Genomic DNA, 23,088 nt, shown 5'->3' with positions numbered 1-23,088 from the left:
ACATTGGAGACTAGTTCCCATGAGCAGGCTTTAGTCCATCTATTTGACCTTGGAAGTCCAGAAGTAATTTATGGAGTTTGAATTATATTTTGAGTGGTGAAGTGGTGCATAAATACTTCACACATTGCCTCTAAGTTAAGCCTGACTGCCTTAGCCAATCTACTAAAGGGTTTAGCACAGGATAATGTGGGGTTTTCTTGTGACTTCACCCTGACAAGGATTGTGTCTGCTGCTTGAGTAGGGTTTCACACCCTCAATAGTACCCCAATTTCTTACATATAGTCTATTTGTAAACTGCAAGGACAGTTCTGAACGGTACTGTGCACAACAAATTCAATTTGAGCCGCACAATACCTGTAATAATTCAGCACTTTAGTTGCATAATCAGACTTGCTGTTTTCATAAGGAAAACAACAATTTAATGACTTTTGGCATATGGCAGTGCAAACAACATTATGATCCCATGTGTATAGTACCTGTAGGAATCGGCCTTTTCTGCACAACCAGCCCTGGTTTCCCCCCATCTTTTGGTCCCTATTTTTGCTGGATTTAGAACTCGGTGCATTTTTACCCCTCCTAAGTAGTTGTCAAGTGCCTATGTTCCCCATTACAACATGGTTAAATTGGATTATCCTTAATTGACCTTATTAACTTGCCGATAGTCCCTAGTATATGGTATAGAAGGTGTACCCAGGGTCTGGAAGTTAAAGGCCACCTGTGAACTGCAGCACCTATTGTGCCATCCACTGAGTGTGTCCTCAAAACATGACTTCAGGACTAAAATGTGGAGCCTGGCTGCAGCAGCTTGATCCCTGTTGCTGCGAACTGACAAAATCACCATTTTGCCAGGTAGTAAAACATAAATTTAACTATCAAATAAGTCCTCCCTTAGCACACCTTGCTGCATTAAGGTGTATAATATTTAACAGTTTAACATGTATGACATTAGAAATAGCATGTTATCCCAGTTACTGGGTCCAAAACAACATTTTCACTGGTCATGCTGTAACTGGCACGTAGGAAAAGTAGAAGTATAGATTAAACACGTGTATCTATAACTTTAACCTGTGGTTTTCGAATAATTGGGGAAACATGGCAGCCGGCTAGGAACCTCGGTTGGGAGCACCCGTGATCTCTAGGCAGAATGTAGGAATAGATGCCCATATCCCATTAAGCGAATGGGCGAAATACATACAATTGGAAAGTGAATATATGAACGTACCAGTGCGATTAGCTTAGGAATTGTTTGCTTGGAGTTTTGGTGTTTCCCTAATGCGAGGCTGGGAGTGGGTGGACTCATGCTGCAGGAACCGAGGAAGTCTGGCTATGTCATATAAGCACGGAGTCAGCGTTTGGGCAGATGCAGCCTTGGAGCTGCAGTGGAACCAACGGGTGTTGTTAGAAACGGGGGTCTCTAGTTGGCAAGGTTTTGCACCTTTGTCCAAGTAGGGATCCTTCTTCCTAGTCAGGGTAAGAGAGTTACACTCCTAAAATAACCCCTGCTCCCCTCTTGGTAGCTTGGCACAAGCAGTCAGTCTTATCTCAGAAGCAATGTGTAAAGCATTTGCACATAACCAACAGTAATACACTGAAAGCATTACAAAAGGACACCCCGCCAGTTTAGAAAAATATCCAATATTTTTATATATCCAAAGCAAGACCAAAACGATAAAAAAAATCAACATACAGTACTTTAAAAATATATACTTTGCAAAATGTCCTTAAAATTGCAGAAATGCCTCAAAAACAGAGTTCGTACAAGTCGGTAGCTCCATCCGGGGTTATCTCGATGCTGAAAACAACAGAGTCTAACAGTTCCAGGCGACCGCGTCGGTATGGGCCAGCGAAAGTGTGGACAGACTCGGTAACAGTACCTTTCTCGTAGCGGCTGGCACGTTGATGCGAGCCGGTCCTGGCAACCATTGCGGTTGTGTTGCAAAATGGAAGTGGCGCAGGGTGCGGTACCCTCATGATGAGGTGGAGGCAGTGGCTCAGTGACAATCTCCAGACGGCATCGGTGAGACCAAGGCTTACAGTGCAGGGTGAGGCGGTGCTCGATGCAGTGCTGGCAGGTTGCAGTGCAAGTGAAAGAGCTGGTTAGCGGGAGCTGTCATCGGTTGGCCCAGACTACTGTGTGGGTAAGGCGGTGTATCTTAAAACTCACGAGCGGTGCCTCCGGCCACAATGCAGTCACGGTTGTTGAAGTCAGCCACAGCAATGGCGTTGGTGAGACCAGGATGGCGAAGTGAAGTGAGGTGGTGCGGAGTGTGGTGCCCACAGGTCATGTTGCAAGCAGCGGCTCGGTGGCGGCAGCAGTCATCGTCGTTGGTGAGACCAGGGTTGTGGTGCAAGATGCGGGTCGTGCCTTCTGCGGTGCCGCCAGGACACAGAGCCAGCGACGGAGTTGGTTGCATTTCCCTTCTCTATGGCAACTGAAACAGGGGTTCCAGAAACCATACCCAGAGGTTGCTGAAGTCTTTGCAGTCCCTGAGACTTCAGAACAGGAGGCAAGCTCTACTTCAAACCTTGGAGATACTCAGCGCAAGCAAAAGAAAGTTCAGTCCAGTCCTTTCACTGCCCAAGGCAGAAGCAGCGACTGCAGCCAAACCCAACACAGCAACAACACAACAAAGGGGCAGTACTCGTCCTGGCAGCTCTTCCAGCTCTCCTTCCTGGCAGGTTCCTTGGCTCCAGCGAGTTCTAAAGTTCAGGTGTCTGGGTCCCAATATTAATACTCAAAACCGCTTTGTTCTCTCACGTAGAGAGTGTCTGTGCTTGGCCCAAACGAGTTCTGTCCTCTCTGGCCCAGCTTCCTGGCAGGAGGTGGAGACAGCATTGTAGAAAGCAGACCAGACACATTCAGGTGAAAGGAAATCTCCTCCCTTCATCCAAATGTAACATTCAGGCATACTAAACTTTATTTTCCTACCTGGTTCCCAGGGGTACTTATGCTTTTAAGTTGTTATAAGCAAGCTCTATCCCTTTGGAACAGGTAGCCTTGCAATAGTGAAAAACAAAATTGGCATTATTTCACTATCCGGACATGACACTTGAGTTACTAACTGCATGCAGACACTGCAGTAAATGTAAATGTCATGGTACTTATAGAGCGCACTGTCACCAGACGGTCTCCTTGCGGTGTCACCTATTCGGCTTCCTGGCACTGATACTCATAGCGCTGTGGAACCCCTCCTAGCTTTCCCTGTGAAGTGTCCACTCCTGGGCACCCTCAGGGTGAAGCCAGGCATCCTTAGCACTGTTGGGGCCGGTGTGGAGGCTAAGCAAGCTATTGCCCAGAGTTGCAGCGTGGGGCCTGTGATTAGAATAGGCACCGAGGCGAGAATTAACACGTCTGACGAAATTGAGCCCAAGACCCTGCCGAGGCAGGAATCGAACCCTGGTCCCTGGCCAGAACTCTGCATCAGGGTCTGCCGCTCTAACCATTGAGCCACACTCCTCCACTAGGTAGGTCTGAGTTACCTTTACAGGGCTAATTCTGTGGGCGGCACAATCAGTGCTGCAGGCCCTCTGGTAGCATTTGATTTACCGGCCCTGGCACTCTCAGTGCACTTTACTAGGGACTTTACCAGTAAATCAAAAATGCCAATTATGGAAACACCAATCCATGATACACTTTAACACAGGAGCACTTGCACTTCAACACTAAACAGCAGTAAGAAAGTGCACAGAGACAATAAACCAGCAAACCGGTAGGTCAGAAAACAAAAAGACAGGGGAAAAACACCAGAAGATGCCAAGTCTAACAGTCGGCTACTCAGGTTACTTTCTGGGGTCCTCCTGGAGGTCGTGGGAGCCATGGGGCAGATTCAGAAACTTCTGCTGCTAACCTCCGGCATTAAAGGGAAAAAGAGCAAAAAACATATAGGTATAGCTGAGGATGATAAAGACCTTCTATGGAGCTGAGGAAGTAACTGCTTGAGAAACAGGAATTTTGTGATTAGTAACACCGACTCAGAAAATTCAAAGAAAAGTCCCATTATAGTACCCATTAAAAACGAACATGCGGAAAGTCAAGGGTCTGGCCAAACCCGGAATAAAACGAATTTACCAGCTTTAGTAATACAAGACAAGCAAACAGGAATGAAAGTAACAATCACACCTTCCCTGTGTTTCCATTTCTAAGTAGAAGCAAAGCAAGATTCTACAGCTATAGTAGTTAGTGAGCCACAGGAAGATCTCAAGTTAGGAATCAACTAGGGGTAAATATGCAGACAGGAAAGGAAGGTCCCACAGGAAGAGAACTTACAGTTAGTAATAGATTTCAAATTCTCAGTCAGGGGGGACTAGAGGAAGAAACATCAGAGTTAAATGATATGGCCCAGCAACCAATAACTCAGGTTCTAAAACAAACAGAGCAGCTAGAAATGGGAAAACTGATGGAAACCCTAATCACAGAGATGAGAGCAAATTTTGCTAAATCAGAGAGGAATCAAGGGAAAACACAGGCGAAATGTGAGGCCCTGGAAGCCAAAGTAAACACCCTCATGGATAGAGTATTTGAGGTAGAAACCTTTCTGGGCAAATTAGGGAAAGAAGTAGAAAGCAACCAGGGTGAAATACAGGACTCAAAAACCAGTGAGAGAGAATTAAGAGACAAGATTGAGACATTAGAAAACAATGCAAGGAGTAATAATCTTAGGAGACAATAAGAGTTTTGTGATCAGGCTGGTAACGGATTTTATCCCTGTACTAGAGACTTCAAATTGAGAAGAAGACATCCAGAGAGTACACAGAGATCCTTTTAAAAAAGTAAAAATTTGGAAAATCGCCAGGAGAATTCTAGTCAATTTCAAATCTTATGTTTTAAAGGAGAAAATCTTGGCTGAGGATTTGAAAGCTGGTACCTTTTCTTAAGGAGACTACACAATTTGTACCCGATCAGACATATCAAGAGCTACGCGGGACAGGCAGTGAGAACTGGGTCAATTCATACAGGAACTCAGGGGCATATTATCAAGGGGGTTTATCTCCACTTTTTTGGCTTTAAAAGCCAAGAAAGCGGAGATAAAATTATCTCCCTATTACCTAGCTGTCGCTAACACCAGTTAGCGACAGCTAGTAGGAGATAGCGACCATCTTGGGCCCCACTTTGCATGTTAGTGATATTTATCACTAATGACATGCAAAGTGGGCGTGCCAAGATGTTAGCGACTGGAAACAGTTGCTAACATCGCTATCTCCTGTTACCAACTTTTGGAGATATTCGCGCTAAGCGCGAATACCTCCAAAAGCTAACACCTGCCCTGAGCAGTTCTTTGCCATGTTATCCAATGGGAGGTGGATAACATGGCTAAGAGCATTAGCTCGGTAATGCATGAATACCGCTGACTTTTCAGCGATATTCATGCATTGCGGCCGTTTTTTATCGCATTTGCGATAAACCTTGGTAATACCAAGGTTTATCTGCGGTAAAAATCGCCGCAGCTCAGCGGTAACATTTTGGGGCTTAGCGTGAATATCTCCAAAAGTTGGTAATAGGAGATAGCGATGTTAGCGACTGTTTCCAGTCGCTAACATCTTGGCACGCCCACTTTGCATGTCATTAGTGATAAATATCACTGACATGCAAAGTGGGGCCCAAGATGGTTGCTATCTCCTACTAGCTGTCGCTAACTGGTGTTAGCGACAGCTAGGTAATAGGGAGATAATTTTATCTCCGCTTTCTTGGCTTTTAAAGCCAAAAAAGCGGAGATAAACCCCCTTGATAATATGCCCCTTTGTCTCTAACCAAGCAATAGCGATAATTATCGCTATTGCTTGGTAATATGCCCCTTAGATCTCTGGGGGCCATAGCCCAGATGCGCTTTCCCGCCTCTTTGAAAATTATGTGGAGAAATCAAATGTATAATATAAGAGAGCCCAAGGAGGTGGGGAAGCTCATACACCAAATGAAAGTCCAGCACAAGTAGATGAGTAGATGAGTTAAGGGGGGGAAGTAGAATATGTTAAATGTGATGTCTAGAGAAAAGGGTTCTCGAAAAGGGCAAGTTATGCAATGGCCAAAGAATGAAAGTGAGAGTTTCCCGGGGGAGAGGGATGGAGGCGGGTCACAAATAATTTATTGGTTGTACATTTTGCACTAGGTGTGGGAACATATGGGAAGAAAGGAACAAAAAGAGGACCTCAGTATAATAGTTTAAGCGGATTGAAATTCCGGGGCCCAAGTAAGAATGTATTCATTCGGAAAAAGGAGCATTGCTAATCATAAAGTGCTTGATATAATGATATGGAATGTAAATGGATTAAGAGTCAAAAACAGGAGGAAAAAAATACTGGAAACTAAAAAATTTGCAAATAGTGAGATCATAATCCTCCAAGAAACAGATCTACTGAGGGCAGAGTGGGAGGACATAATGAAAAAACAAAAATGGGTGTATGATTACTTTTTCACTAATCAAACATGTTGTATTAAAGGAGTGGCTATTTTATTTAAAAAAACAGTGAAGGCATTAATAGTAGAGGCCTTTACAAACCCAAAGGGAAGATGGGTCATAGTCAAAGTACAGATGTTTGGGGCAATGTATGTTTTAGTATGATTTCATAGTCCAAATATAGATGACCCCACACCGCTGCAGGCCTTATATAATCAACTGCTAGATACCACGCTCCCATAATTATAGTGGGAGATTTTAACCTGAAAATGGAGACTAAAGAGAACAGGTCTCTCTCCTCCTAGTAAGGTATTTAATTTGCCCAAAATGAGGGCGTGTTTAAATAGATATAAAATAGGCCTCGGAGTGGTGGATATTTGGAAAAATAAAGGGGACAAGGGAAACAGGGTCACTTACAGGAATAAAAAATACGGCCGGAAATACAAAATAGACTTTTTTTAGTGGATAAAGTGCTGAGTAAAAAGTTGGAAGAGTGGAACTCAGTAGTCAGTATGATACTCAAGTAGAAATGCCCCAGACAACCCCTAGATGGACGTTAGGCCACACTCTTCTTATAGAACAACAAACTCTGGATAAATTGAGAACAGAAAAAAGGAACACTTCCTAATAAACTATAATGCATATTAGGGGTATTCTGTCTACGTTGGCCAGTTTTAAGAATAGTGATACAAAGAATAGAATTAACCAGCTGTAAGCTAAAATACAGGAGCAATATAGGACACTGGAGAGGGAAGGTTCTGGACCAAACCAAGAGAAAATAGAAGAAGAGATGAAGGAAAAGAAGAATGAATATATTAAACAATTTAGAGGTTGGAATTGAAAAATAAATGGGAAGCTAGTAAGCTCTGGCATTATGAATATGGAGAAGATAATGGGAAACTTTAGCTTCAAATTAAAGACTGAACAAAATAAAAACAAGATCGTGGCTATTCGAAGTGAGAGTCAGGCCAATGTAACCACGAACGAACAGGAGATTGAGGGAGCATTCACCAACTTTGTCCAAAATGTATATACAGAAAAGGTACACATAACAGAAGAACACATAATTTGCTATTTAGAGAAATCAGAAAATCTAATGCTGCCATAGGAACAGAGAGAAGGACTACATTCTGAGATAACCATAGAAGAAGTAATTGAAGCTATTGGGAATTTAAAGAAAGGGAAAGCAGCGGGTCTGGATGTGCTTCCAAATGAGCTGTATACGGCCCTAAAAGAAATTCTGACCCCCATACTAGCTAAGATTCTAAAATACATTTTTCTAGAAGGTCATGCTTTACTAAAATCATGGAGTGAGGCCCTTATTAGTATAATATTGGAGCCAGGGAAGGACCTGAAGTGCTGCGAATCGTACAGGCCGATTTCACTATTAAATTCTGTTTATAAAATAAATACTCGGATACTAGCTAGACAAATGAGTAAGGCGATAGGCTGTCTGCTACATAAGGATCAGAAAGGCTTTATAAGAGGTAGATACCTGCATGAGCTCTCCCATGATTTAATTGGAGCAATAGATGTAGCCACACAAAAAAATCCCCGCTCAATACAAACATTTGGCACAGCTATAGCTTTTGATCAAGTCAACTGGTTGTTTCTACATAAAGTTATTAGCTATTACAGGTTAGGGGAAAGATACCCAAAGGCATTGAATTGTATGTATAAAAGCCCTACGGCAAATATCTTAGTAAATTGAAATTTGACAAAAGAGGCACACAGCAGGGATGCCCACTCTCAATATTTCTATTTAACTTATACATAGAACCCTTTGCATATGTAATCAGAGCCTCCCAAGAGATTACCCCTTTTCAGTATAAAAGATGGCATAAAAAAGTGGCATTATACGCCCATGACTTAATGAGCTTGATGAGCGAATTAGCAGCTGCACTTTTAAAGACTAGAGATATATTGGAGAAATTTGGCAAAGTTTCAGGATATCAAATTAACCACCAAAAAACAGAGATTATGAAATGGAACTCTCCAACTCATAATTTCGAGTCAAAGGACAGGATAAGATATCTAGAAGTACTGGTGATGAAAAATATAGGAGAAATAGCTCAACTGAATTTCAAAATAAAGAGGACGGAGATGAGAGAGCTGCTGAAAGGATGGGCTGGTTTACCATTGTCCTTCATAGGGAGATCAAATTTGGTAAAAATATCAATACTTCCCAAATTTACCTATATCTTTATTACCATACCACTAGAATTTAAATCGGACTGCATCAAAAAGGCACAGGCAGCACTGAACAGTTTTATCTGGGCAGCCAGGGGGCGAGAAATGCATGGAATAGGCTGAGAAGGAGAAATGAACATGGAGGAATTGCAAGTCCGGACCTCCTACTTATTGTTGAGCATTCCAATTAAAATATTTAGAGCACTCCTTAAGGAATACCCGGTATATACGCTACACCAGCAGGTATTGCCAGAAGAAAACTACTTTCGGTACAAATTTGGGCATCCCAAATATTTGAAAAGGGTTAAGCTTAAGACGCCTCTATCAGGTTGTAAATTGTGGTATCAAATTAGACATTTTTTAAAGATTCCATACTACAGTGCCTATGCCCCAATCTGGGAATCCCCAGGAACTCTAACATGTCTTAAAGACAAACTATTGATCCCCTGTAAGAAGCAGGAGTAGTGATGTTGGGGAATCTCAGTTATTGAGCATTGGAAGCAACATGTCAACGTTTAAATTCTACCAAATGACAAGTTGGATAAAGGAATTGGAGAAAGAAGGGGCGGGTAACAGTGATCTAGAAGAAGAGTTACTGAGGGTTCCATCTAAGAAAGAAGTGTCCAAATGGTACTGGTCTATGATGCAAGCTGGATAAGACGACTTTACACTGCCAACAGTGTTTTTTGGGGAGAAACCCGCCGTCGCGGGGTGTACAATGGCAAGTATCTATGGCTACATTATGGTACACAACAAAATCAGCACCGCTCAAAAAAAAAACATCTCTTCACAGTACATAGAGCATACTGGACCCCGAAAAAGCTAATGAATATAAACAGTCAGGAAGTGAAAATCTGCCCAAAATGTGGAGAAAAGAGAGCACGCAACATCCATATGTTTTGGCAGTGCCCCCAACTACAGCAATTTTGATTCAATGTGGGTAAGGTCCTAAATGAGGTGATGAGTCAAGATGTCAAGGTAAGTGCAGAATTTATTATCTTTGGGATCTGTAGAGATTCAAATGGGGATGTCAGTACACTAACCTTAAACAATAGGCAACAAAGACTATGGTTTATATTGATCCTACTTGCCAGACCGGAGATATGTATAAAATAGATACAAGAGAGTCCCCCTATACTGCATGAATGGTTAGTGCAGAGGATAAATAAGTTGGACTGCAGTAGAGGACAGAGTAAAAGAACGGATTCCTGGGATTTATGGAACTGGAATAGAGTGAAGGAAATACTTTTTTAAGGGGATCTCGAGAGGAGGGTGGTATGTCCAGTGATTATTACTATGGCAATAAGACATGAACTAGGGCATCTGTCTGTGGATTTTTATGAGCAGAGCTTCTTAATGGAAAGAGACTAAGAAGGATGGGCTCTCAGGAAAAGGTATAATCACCTCCACCTCAATTTTGAGAGGTGGTCGGTATAACTAGCACAATGAGGAAAAGAAAAAAAAATAACTTATATCTGCTGCAGTCTCTAAACACTTTATCTTCTATTTAATAAAATCCAATCTAATGGTGAAGCTGGATTTTTATATTAGCTCTCCAGCCACTGCCCACCTCTCCTTGTCCTGAAAGAGGAATAAAAAGATATCATACCTGCTCCCTAAGGAGGGATAATGACCCCAGCCTTTATCCTCATAGTCAGGTTGGCACCAAACCCAATGGGAAGAAAGCTACACTCAGAATTTCACATGACCACAGAGAAGGGGGCTGGTCATTACTATGGCCACACCTTTGGGTGGGCACACAGGCACTGCTCAAAGAGAAGCAGGGCTTTCCATCTTGGGTTTTGAGAGTGAGGGGCACTCCAGGATTGTATGTAGTGGTGCAAACAGGAACTGCTGAAAAAATTGGGAAGGGTTGTTCCTTGAAACGTTTAGCCTAAGGGTTAGGGAGTTCCCGGCAACAATCGTCACTCACTACTTGGTGCCAGGTATGAATGTGGTACCCCAAGGTCACCACAACTTGAAGATTTTCTGGACCTATGGAATATCAGAAGAGTATTGGACCTCCTGTCTGTGAGCTGAGGAGCCCTGAATGGTTGTTTCTATTCCCCCTTTACCCAAGAAAAAGAAATGAACTCCAAGGGTCATTTGACGGATCTGCTCTGTAACTATGGGTATACAACAGTCAACAAGAAACCTTTCTATTGAAGTGCCCAGCAAACGAATGGCAACTGAACCCGGATTGAACTTTGCTGTTCTATGGCTTCTGCCTGCCAACCAGAGAGTCACTAAGTGCCTTTCCCTGAATTATTGGAGCACTTGAAGAAGGTTTGCTATCCTTTGAAAAAACTGTTCTCTCTAGTTCTCCAGAGGGACCCACAGGAGCAAATATCGCACCAGCGGGTCCACTCCTCACCCGGAACCTATCGCTTGGAAAGAGCCCGCATCCCTGAACAGACGGGAATATGTCCGTCTATAGGCCCCCGTTTTTGCTTATAGGAGTGGACCCGCTCCTTCAACTGTCTTCGTATTTTTGGACTCTGCGGGCTCAACACTAAACCACAGTGTCACAACCTTAAGATTACAGATCTTTTTTCAACGTATTTATCTACTCTTACTTTGGATTAAGATTAACAGTGCTTACATTGGTGCTATTTCTAACGACAACCGTGTTTTTGTGACACCTGATTTTCGGTCAGGGGCCCAGCTGGGTTGGAACTATCACCAGCTAGGTGACCCCAACTGACTGCCAACGTATTTGAAAAGCCCTGAAGAGTCGCGGAAATTTATGTTCCATTGTGACGAAACACGTGTCGGCTGGCCTCTCAAGCATTAAACAACAACTTTTCGAGTCAACACTGTTTCTTTTTCATCATCATTTTTCCTGCAGCTATTGAGACTGTGATTTATCTAACTACCTTTTACGCACTACGTTTTGTTCCACTTCTTTGAGTGCAGGGGACACTCTTTATCTTTGCTGTACTGCTTTGCTGGAAAGTGAGAGAGCAGGGCAGTGGCATGTCTACAAAGAGAACGCATTGGTGCTCTCTTCACTAGTGCAGGCTCACTTTCCGTCTGCCTTGTGCCATGAGCATTACTATGTACCATACTGAAATGGAGTTTGCATAAGTCTACCACAGTTTAGTACCAGAAGGGTACCCTTCTAGTATAAAATAGCAACCTTAGATTTACTTTAAAACTTTTCCCACTTTGTGTGTCCATCAGTACAGCACACATGCAAAGCTAGACCATCCAGAAAGGATGAAACTTTTCTCCTTCTTTTTGCTTGCTATGAGAAAGCATAATGTTTTGGCTCAAAGCACTGTCAACAAATGTTAATCAATAGGGTTTTGCATAAAAAAACAATGAATGGTAGCATGGAAACATCCATGCACAATCCACAGGACACACTCCTTGTCACAAACCAGCATATAGCAATGCTTAGGGCTACTTTGCTGGAAAGTAAATCACAAATCAGCACTTTGCTCTGGTCTACATCTCTTTAGGTGACTTTGCACCTGCGCAACGTGTTGATAAATTTGTCCCACTATGTTGATATCATTTTTGAAACATGTTTACTGTCAACAAAGTAATCCTGGGGCTCAAAGATTGTTGGGAAAGGATAGCGTGGGATACATTTTGAAAGTTTTTTCTGATTTCAAATGTGCATTATGTTCGAAATATAGTTAGTTGAGCATGTGTAAATTGAGTTTGAAAAAGTCTTGTATGTGCCAATAGTGATGCGCTAAATGCTCCTGCTGCTGATGTGTAACTTATGCATGTGCGAGGACACATACCCACACACATGACTCAAGCATGAGAATAGAATTGTTGACATTCACTGAGCCTTGTTAAGAATGTACAAAGAGTAGGCAATACAAGTGTTGGATCTACACAAACAAATTTGCTGTGTGGTGGCAGACTAAAAGGTTATCAAAAAAGAAGCACAGGATTTTCCCCTGTGTTCCCTGGTAGCTAAGTAGTCTTTGTCTTCTGTGGCCCCAAATCATGATTTTGCCTACGTGAAAACATAGAGGTGTATAAATAACCTTTAATTATGTTTTTCATAAGACATGGCAAATTTTCTAGTCCACTGTTATAAGTGTACATTGCATTAAGCCTTTACCCCTAGCTGTTTTCTTTTCAAAGCTTAGTTTATAAACTCCAAACTTACCAAATAAAAAAGGCAATATAATAAAACCGTCCAAATCAATATGCTATTCTATAACTTTCAACGGATTTCTGTTAATGAGCCAAGGCATTTTATAAAATGTACGCACAACTTCCTTATGTAACTGCGTGATTTAAAATATGACTTTGGTAAATATTATTTTGAAATTCCCCACAAACTCATTAATTTGATAACAGTCTAAAACTAGTTTTTGCTCTTAGCTCTTAACAGTGTTCAGAAATATTTGACCAACATCTGTCATTTACACACGTAATGTAAAGTCATATATATTAATTTGTATGCCCTTTTCATGCCAATGTGTACTCAGACTTAGGGCCTCATTATGCAGTGTCATAATTTGTTATTGGAGGTCAAAGATAGGCAATTTCATAGGTTACAAAACAATATAGTAAATATAAATCAGTATGCGACAAATAATTGATGGTCCGACCGCCATCGTTTCGGACTCGAGACTGTTCGACAAGCAATCAGTGGTCTTGACCACCCAATTACAATACGACTAATGTGCAGGCGGTCGTAAACATCCCTTTATCTAATGCGGCTTGAGCTACGCCCCAGAAATGGGCCACAGCACAAGCCTCAATAGGAAAATGGAATGTTTTTAAACAACTATGCAGTGTGCCAGGTATCATGTGGTGCCTGGCACACAGTGCATGGATGTTTATGGGGACACTACATGTGGCCCCCAGGCTACAGGGCAGAGGTCGAGTCAGACCACCATTAAAAGACTGTCAGAAACTGACATCCTCATCCCTACAGTGGTAACACCGATGGCACCTCCTCCATTGTAGGGATTAGGCTCTGACCACCACCCCGACAGGCGGGCAGTCTTTCAGCCTGGCCGCTGCATTCCAACCCCCGGCATCATAATCTGACGGTCAGAGCGCAGCACTAAATGTCGAGCGGGGCTGTCGATGACAATCCACCAACATCATAATGGGGCCCTCAGTGTGCAAGGATACCAATGGGAGTCCGCGGAAAAAAGTAACATCCATGTAGGCATAATTTAGGTGTAGCAAAATATATCATTTTTACTGAGCATCCCTGAACTTAACACAATACCTGAAACATCAAAGGAAGACCTAACAGCAATTTTGAGGGTGAGAAAATAGGTAAAATTAAATTTTTAAGCAGTCACAACGTAGAGTGGTCTATAGAGGTCAATATTGGTCTGATGCCTGACAGCCCTGTGAATCATGTCCAGTCTTGATAATCATCAGATGCAGGTTTTTATTTAAAGAATTACATTTACTTAAGGTCAAACCACATGTGAAATTATTGTAATGTTTGCTTCTTGTTCTTCTATTTCAGCCTGGTTGTGTAAATACCACAGAAATCGACATAAAAAAGTCTTCGAGAATGAGAAATCCGCACAAAACAAGAAAGGTAAAATTGTGCTTCTTTGTCAAATTTTGCTTCACAGATGTTCAAAATTGCCCAACTTCAAAATTGCGTTGTTTTTTATGTGCTTGTGGTGTTAAAACTCCCTACGTGTAAGAGGCCCGATAGTCTTCTTCTCTTATACATATATATAGTCACTGAAAAAACAAAGTTAAAGTGACATTAACGTTCGCTACAGTAATAATATCACAATATTTTTCTTTTTGTTAAAAAACTCTAGAAATTCACTGTAAGAAGCAAAGGTAAAGCAAAGGTAAAAAGTGACATATAGTTATGTCTTGTAACAATATAAAAACAATGGTTTTAAAATCAAATATAAATTCATAATCACCAGTTATGGTTTACTGAACCAACTATAACTTGAGCCCCCACTGTGCACTGCCTATGGCCTCATATGATACATCATTCATGCCATCAAATGACATCATTGATGATATCACAAATGCCTCTAAAGTGACATAATTGAAAACATCACTGATAACATCATGATAACATGCAGCATAGAGTTACTAAGTGTACATGTGTTGGTCCAGACCATGAAAATAGTGTCAGCCCTGGAGTAAAGAATTATTCTGCATGTTGAATGTTATGTGGTGCACCGTTTACAAGTAACGAAAGATCAGAGTGCCAAATAATACTCTCTATTAAACAAGATAAAGGCTTGGCACACTTACTGTGGGCTGCAGAGCTATGTTTGCAAGAAGGTTGAGGCTTAAAGCCAAAGTCCTTTCCAAATAATCTGTTACAGGGGACATACCTTTGGTTCGTAATACATAATCCACCAGGGGATATGTGAGCATTTGTCCATAAAAATATTTGTAATGCAGTGATATAGACGAATTATGTGTATCAAGGATGTTTATAAAGTGTGGATATTTTTTTCCAGAACTTCAGTGATGATTTTGACGCTTTGGAGATGTTTATATAATGTAGATTGTAGGGGTGTCACACTTAGAGGTGGAGTTGCAACCATGTCTATACGTTTGAATGCCACCGTGTATCTTACTAAACTATTGAGTATAGTCTATAGGGCCTGCCAGAAAGTGTACCTGCCAATCTCTTAACTTCAAATTGCAGTTCATTTTATGTATTTAAGTGTCTAATCCCATTATGGTGAAAAGAAAATGGTCCACATCTGTAATGTGAATTAATATTTCAAGGCTAAAACCCTATAGGATGGTGTCACTTGTATGATGTCATCAGTAAGGTCATTAACGCCTTAACCGAGACGTTTTTTCCGCCGCGGTGCAGGCGTTCTATTAGCTGGGCAGGTCTCCGTTGGCCGTTGGCCGATGGGAGCACGCAAGGGGTTAAAGATGACATTTGAGATGTCATCAACGATATCACGAGTGATGTCATTTAACATGGCATGACTGATATCATATGTGAGGTCATAATCAGTGCATGCCATGGTGGCAGGTTTATGGTAAGAACAATGGTTCAGGGTAGGCCTAATAAGGTCCAGTAACAGAAGGTTAAATATTATTTGGTCTAATGAATGAATGCAGTTTGATATTTACAAAAGTACATTTAGGTGCTCACATAAGTGACAAGGGTGCGTAACGTGACTTAGTGGAAGTGACAATGTACGAAATATCACACAAATAGACATAGAAATCCAGGACGCTATGTACAAGTGGGGGGATTTTCAGCAGGGGGTCGACGACGTTTCGATGTTTGGGAACTTTAGATCATCATCAGGACTGGGTGAGCACTCTGAAATGATTTGGAGGATTTTGGGAGCCTAGACAGTGCTCCGTATGTAGGTACAGTTGGGAGGGGACCATTCATATTCTTGATGGTGGAGATTTTGAAGGGTCTTAATACAGGAGAAATTTAAGCCAAGGTAGATGACGGCATCGTGAGTGAAAATATTGCATAATTCATAACTTTACAAGAAGCCAAGGTACATAAATCCTGGGGCTTCGGGAGGCCTCTATATCCTCGTTGAGTTGTTGTCTCAGTTCAAGTTTTGATTATCCTGATTTTAGGGGATTACTCGTCCTTGCGGCTGCCGTGACTGCTGAAGCTGCGGCAGTCACGGCAGCCGCGAGGACGACTAATCCCCTAGAATCAGGATAATCAATGGCTCAGCTAACTATAACTGCTGAATTTCCCTGGTTTTGTAACCTTTGGTTTTTTCAATGAATCTCTATTTCCAAACTATAATGTCACTGTAACTTTTGGTTTTCTCAGTCAATATATATATATATATATTTTTTTTTTCACAAAGGTTGCCCTATTAGAAGACACCACGCGCAGCAGGGCAAACGCACAAATCACCGCAGGCAGCCACGCTGACAACAGGCTCCAGGCATGTCACTACCAATAAATATGGTTGTTCTTACATCCCTGCTTCTTGCCTCCGTTCCTGCCAGTGATCAAGAGCTCAAGGGAGCTCGAAACGCGTATGGCCTCTGACATGCCTGGAGCCTGTTGTCAGCGTGGCTGCCTGCGGTGATTTGTGCGTTTGCCCTCCTGCGCGTGGTGTCTTCTAATAGGGCAACCTTTGTGAAAAAATAGTAAGCGGCCAGTCCTGGTCGCGAAGATACCCCGGCGCTGGAGAAGCGTTCCCCGAGCGCTGAATGCTAGAGTGCTCTGTGGACAGCGGGGAGCCTCAGCCGCAGGAAGATATTGGCCACGGTCCAGCAGTGCTGTCTCGCTTGTCACCTTACAAGGATTAATATTGTTTGAGGAGACTGAGAAGGGGGAATCCACTTGGTTAAAGAACTTTTCGAGTCTGAGAGGGCAGTATTACGGACTACTATTACAAGCATGCCCTCAGCAACACCCACATGGGCGGGGCTCTTCACTACCAATAAATATGGTTGTTCTTACATCCCTGCTTCTTGCCTCCGTTCCTGCCAGTGATCAAGGGAGCTCGAAACGCGTATGGCCTCTGACATGCCTGGAGCCTGTTGTCAGCGTGGCTGCCTGCGGTGATTTGTGCGTTTGCCCTGCTGCGCCTGGTGTCTTCTAATAGGGCAACCTTTGTGAAAAAAAAAAATATATATATATATATATATATATGGAAGACTGTGCCTCTGATGAAATGCCTTGCGGCATGAAACGCGTCAGGCGATGAAATTTTGGCGAGCATTCACTCTACTATGCTGTAGCTCCTGTGGAATAAAAACGTAAGATTTACCTACCTGATGGTGGCTATCCTTTGTGGGAAACTGTGAGATTTGGATATATATATATATATATACACACACTTGCACATTTATGAAATTCTTATAGACACGCATGCACAGAATGTTAAATTTTTTTAATTCCGGCGCTATTAAGCGGCAGAGAAGATAGGTAGGCTGAGTAAACAGAAAAAGGAAAGGGGATGCTATACTTATGCAGACGTCTCTCACTTTAACTATTACTAGCCCCTTTACAAATAAATTATGACACAAAATAATAATAATAATGCATACCTCTCTTCACATTGTAACTCGCTGGTTTCAAGCCTGCATTAACATTGCAATGCTCATTTAATTCAGCCTGCTCCTCAGGAAAGGCTCTGAAACCAACAGCTCCTATTTTCCAATAAAATAGCATTCAGGAGTGTATCACTTTTGTCTCAAATGCAAAATGTTAGATTTCTAGTTGTTTATTAGAACTCTGTGTTAGCACTGCAGCTGACTACTGGGGAGTTTACTGACAGACTACTGCTGGTTTTTCAGTCTCCATTGTCAGAATGTTTTAATGAAATGGTTAGATAAGATATCTGGGAACACACAGAAAATGTGTCCTCATTTTACCCTTCTAGAGCATTAAACATAATTTTTATGACAAAAAGAACCATTGTGTTCTGTTAATTTAATACAGTATCCTCTGTAAGAAATTCCTTTCAGGTTTACAGCTTTAATTCCATCAAGATCACATTCAGGTGTGCCACACATTTATAACAAATTTAGAATGTTAGCACTCTAGCTGTTCATTATAACGCTAGTGAAGCTGCAGTTGATCACTATTGAGTTAATTGGCAGGGCTGCTGCTGGTGTTGAAAGTGCATGCTTCTATCTGCATGTCAGAACGTTTTACTGACGTGGATTGGAATGTAACTTGAGAATACAGAGAAAATGTGTCCTCATTGTAGCTTTCTCGATCACTAACCATAATTTCTATGAGAAAAGGAACCCCATGATTTTGTTCCTTCACTACAGTCAACTCTGTAGAAAATGCTGTCAGTTTTACATCTTTGATTCCTTCAGGATCATGTTCAGGGGTGCCACTCTTTTGTCATAAATACAGTGTGCTAGCACTCTAGTTACTCATTAAAACTCTGGGCCATATTATCAAGAAAGGGCGATACATTATCGCCGCTTTTATCGGCAGGAAACTGTAGCTAAAGCGGCGATAATGGGCTTGATAATATACCCTTGTGAATTCCCATAGAAGCCCATGTTGTGGTGTTAACATGGGCTTCTATGGGAATTCACAAGGGCATATTATTAAGCCCATTATAGCCGCTTTAGCGGCAGTTTCCTGCCGATAAAAGCGGAGATAATGTATCGCCCTTTCTTGATAATATGGCCCTCTGCGTTAAAACTTGAGTTCATCACAATGGAGTTATTTGAGAGACTGCTGCTTGTGTTGAAAGTACATTTTACTCTACATGTTAGACTGTTTTTACTGATATGGATGAGAAAGATGTTTGAGAACTCATAGAAAATGTATCCTCATTGTAGCTTTCTAGTTGGCCAACCCCATATCACGCACATCCTTTTCAATATCTTCTTTTCCTCTCCTTAGAGGGATAATTGCGAGGTCCAAGGTTGGATTGGCTGTACCAGGCATCAGGCATTTTCCAACTAGGCTGGAAGGGAGAGGGGGTGATTTTCTTAGTGGTGGCCAGTTTTGTAGCAATGCAGCATTTTTAAAACTTCAAAGTTCCTTGCATATTTAGCAGTTTTCCAGCAAGAATAAAAGTGTCAAGTTAACTCTGGTGATTAATGTTCCTGCTGGAATGAGATCAGAGTTTTTTCTAGTGGCAGTTTTGACTCATCTAAGGTTTTGCAGAGGGTTACTTTGACTGCTGCAAAGAACATGCACCATGTATGTCAAAGAACATAATTTTATGTGATTAGCTCAGTGGGTTACTGCTTTTGTCACAGAGATTCTTTTGTTTCTGTGCAGTGCATAAGTTTCAAGCGTAATCTAGCACAGTGAGCAATGAATTTTCAAGAGCTGCATTTAAGCTGCATGATACAGGTTAGAAAGTTATGTTTTTCCCAGTCTTTAATTATCATGATGTTGCTAAAAAAGGTTTGTTTGGGTAGAAATCAAACCTTATTATTAAAGTCAACCCTCACCACTGTGTTATGTTCTGAATCCTGAGTTTGTGCTTCTCCAGACCTAGTACTCTTAAAAAGTGCCTACTAGTATGGATGACATGTGAATCCTACACTTTCAAGTCTGCTTTGCCTTACGTAACAGTTTCTATACACTTATTTACATGTGTGATCCATTGTCTCTGTATGTGTGTGTGATGTAAAGTGCTCCAACACCTTACACTGGTATGAGAGGTGTTATTAAACAAATAAAATACATGTGAAAGAGGGGCTATGGAGAGATCATTGAAGATCCACAACAAAGATTGTTGGATCTGGTGCACAGTAAGTTCATAATTTACTATGCTTTAACAGCTAATACAATTTGTTGTAGAATGCCCCATTTCCCCCATATTTTCTTGGGCAAAGAACCCACCCAAAACACCCCCTTTGTAGTAGTGAGGCTCACTTGCTGCACTAGCTATGTACTATATGGAGACTGGTCTAACAACATTTGCAAGGGTTTCTTTGTAGTCACAGTCCAACCCTGGTGGGGTTCAAGTTGAACAAAGAATGGATGTGCAGGAAGGCTATTGATTCGGAATGGAGGTGTGGTGGATGTGAGGACTGCAGTACAGAAGAAGTATAGTACCGTAAATGACCAACATAGACCATGGCAATTTATGTTGGGGATTTGGTGAGAATTAATAAATCTGATTTTGTACACAAGGGGTATTCACATTTTTCAGCATGTATTAGTATGAAGGAAGTGAAGGATCTTGTGATTGTGCTAGAAAATGGTAAAACCTGGAATAAATGTTTTTTCTCAGTGGTGCCAGAAGACAGGGCTAAGTATGCATGTTGTAAAATGCAGTTCAGAGCAAGATGAACTGTGTAACAACAAGAAATCTTCATGTAAAATAACATCAGGTATAAAGTATAAACATTATGCCATGTATTAATGTCAATGGTTGTATTATGTTTGTCATTTTATGTATATAATGAATATACTGCATATTATAATCTTCACATTTTTAGGCATGTTCCCTAGGCTTGCTTGTGTTCATTCAAACAAGTTATTCTCAGTTTTTTTTATTTGTGAAGGAAGGGGGTGTGGTGTGATGTGAGCTGCGGCTTTGCATGCTCACTGATGATGGGGTTATACATTGTTGATTGTGGTCCCTGCATGGAACTCTGTGTGGGTTCTGATTGGAGGTCCTGGTGGCAGTTGCTGCCGAGGCATTGAGGTTGACAGTCATTTAAAAAGTTGCTCTTCGTGGAGCTTCTTTTCAGCACCACCCACAGCATACACTTTGTTGAACACACACAGAATATACTGCGGCTGCAAACAGCACTGATTGCTTGGAATACGAAGGAATGGTACCTTTAAAACCAGCTGCCATATCTGTGGTGCTCCCGCGAATTGACTTGTTCTCCCCATAACCAGTCTTTTGCAGTCTTACACACCTCATTATACGAATCAATAAGAGGAATAGTCTAACCAAGGCATACTAATATCAACTGAAGATTTTACAATGCACTAAAATAAGTTTTTACAGAACTCCAAAATATTTTGGTAAATGCTGCTAGTACAAAAGTTATCTGAAATCAAATAAAATGTGTTTCCATTACTCTTTTTTTCTTTTGTATGTAGTCAGTATACGGATTACAAAATGATATCCGAAGTCACAGTCCAACTCACATACCAGTGCCGGAAGCAAAAGAGCCCACGCAAGATGAATTGAATGAAAAGGTTTGTAACATTTCAACCATTGGAATGTGACTCCAGTCATTATTAAGTGCATGAATTTGAAATATTATGTTGTTTTATAATGAGAACACTCTGGGTCATTTCTTCCAATTTAACTCAGGTCAATAGACCTTGATAGCAGCCTGAGCGGGAAAGGGGTTAACAACAATTTAAATCACAAGCTACAGTGTGATCATTAGGACTACACAATAAAAGTTTGAGTCAGTAACTTGAAGTTAGAAGGTTTATTACAAACTCAAAGCCAGACTAATATAAATCAATCTCAAAAACATACTATAAAAATACAAGATAACCAAAGGAAGACCAAATTGTCATACAATATTGGTCCTCAGCACCAAAGAGTATATAAGATTTTCTGTGGCAGCAATACAGAAAATAAGAAACAGGATTTGATGACTAGACAAATGGTTTTGATCCTTCTCCCCATTCATGGAAAATATTCGCAACGTCTACTAAACCCTACACCAAACTAATTATATTGAATCAAGGGAGCAAAAAAGGTTTCAGCAACCGAACCTCTGAAGAAGTTCTATAGGTAAGGAATCATGTTTAGCATGAAGTCACACAACCAAAGATGTAAAAAGAGGTCTGGACCTCACCCGGTCTAAAGTGAATCTGACTATCCCCAAGGTGGGGCCTCTAATTAAAAAGCACAAAGAAAATTCAATAAATATTACCTCATACACATCACAGTATGTTGCAGCTCCCAGAAGAGAACTTGGCACCTTAAACACTACTCCCATATTCCAGTCTCTGTTTCTAAAGCATCCTTGATTTTCTCAGTTCATCTGATAGTACCAACTGGCAACACTCCCTTTGTTACTTATTAAAATTATTTGACCTTGGCACTTCTTCCTTGCCTCACTATCTCAAAAATACAATGTGTTTTTTACTAACTACTGAATGCCTTTGGTGTGCACTCGCAGAGGAGGAAACATGCAAGAAAACAACTTTCCTGTGTGTTAAATGTCTCAACTGTAAGCTTAAGGCCCACAATCACACTAACTTAACCGTTTTCTTTAAATGCAAATGAATTCTACAACTTACATATAATCCAATAAATGAAATCTTTAATAAGGAGAATTAAGCTATAATACTCTGTACTTATATGCAGAATAATGAACGAATGCATGTATTATTAAACAGAAACAACTGGTCCAAATTTATAAAGAAAACATTGAGCACACATATGATTCCTTCCCACTAATCCCCGGCGAATGGACTGCATTAAGTTACTTTTTTTCGCGCCACCTTAGAATCTAAATCTATAGAAAATTAATATCAGTAGTCCCTGATAAGGAAAAACGGTAATATGCAACCAATCAATCAATCAGGGGTTTGTAAAGCACAGCTACTCCCCTATGTGGGTCTCAAGGAGTTAGTGGGGGGAGCGGCTCCGTATGCTATATGTATACACATATATATCTAAATAAAACAATAAATGCACTGCCTATTCCAATGGTGCACCATATCACAATAGTATTATTACATCACATGAGTACATAAGGACAAATGTAAATATAAATGTGGCCCAACCAAACATAAAAGGATGGAGACAAAATTATGCTGCTCCAATATTAACCCCTCCCATGCTCGTGACGGAACCGCTCCGTCACGAGCCTCGGGTGGGCTGTGCTGGTGACGGAGCGGTTACATCACGGCCCGCTCGGCGCGCCTGTGCAGCGCGTTCTGTTGAGTGGGCGGGGCCGTGACAGAACCGCTCCATCACAAGCACAGCCCACCCGAGGCTCCTGACGGAGCAGTTCCGTCACGAGCATGTGAGCGCCGCGCGGCCCCCCTCCCCCCATCGCTGCGGCGGATTTGCCACCCCAGCAAAGGGGTTAAACATACTTCTGTCCATTGGAGATTGGCAGACACAGTATTTTGTCACAGTAATTTGAGAGATTTATGTCTGCC

At 41.5% G+C, this 23,088-nt stretch overlaps 1 protein-coding gene across 2 annotated transcripts in view; it reads left to right on the top strand.

Moving 5' to 3' along the window:
• The window catches only part of RGS7 (regulator of G protein signaling 7), a 1,941,513-nt gene that overhangs the window by 1,661,398 nt on the left and 257,027 nt on the right, over positions 1-23,088 (top strand). For both annotated transcript variants that reach the window (XM_078646934.1, XM_078646935.1), the window contains exons 10-11: positions 14,044-14,118; positions 21,055-21,153. In XM_078646934.1, the coding sequence (XP_078503060.1) occupies positions 14,044-14,118; positions 21,055-21,153 (174 nt within the window). The remainder of the gene's footprint in view (positions 1-14,043; positions 14,119-21,054; positions 21,154-23,088) is intronic.

Source organism: Lissotriton helveticus, chromosome 6 (assembly GCF_964261635.1).
Source record: "Lissotriton helveticus chromosome 6, aLisHel1.1, whole genome shotgun sequence".
Lineage (NCBI taxonomy): Eukaryota > Metazoa > Chordata > Amphibia > Caudata > Salamandridae > Lissotriton > Lissotriton helveticus.
Note: the sequence above shows the minus strand (reverse complement) of the source record. Positions and strands in the feature narration are given on the sequence as shown.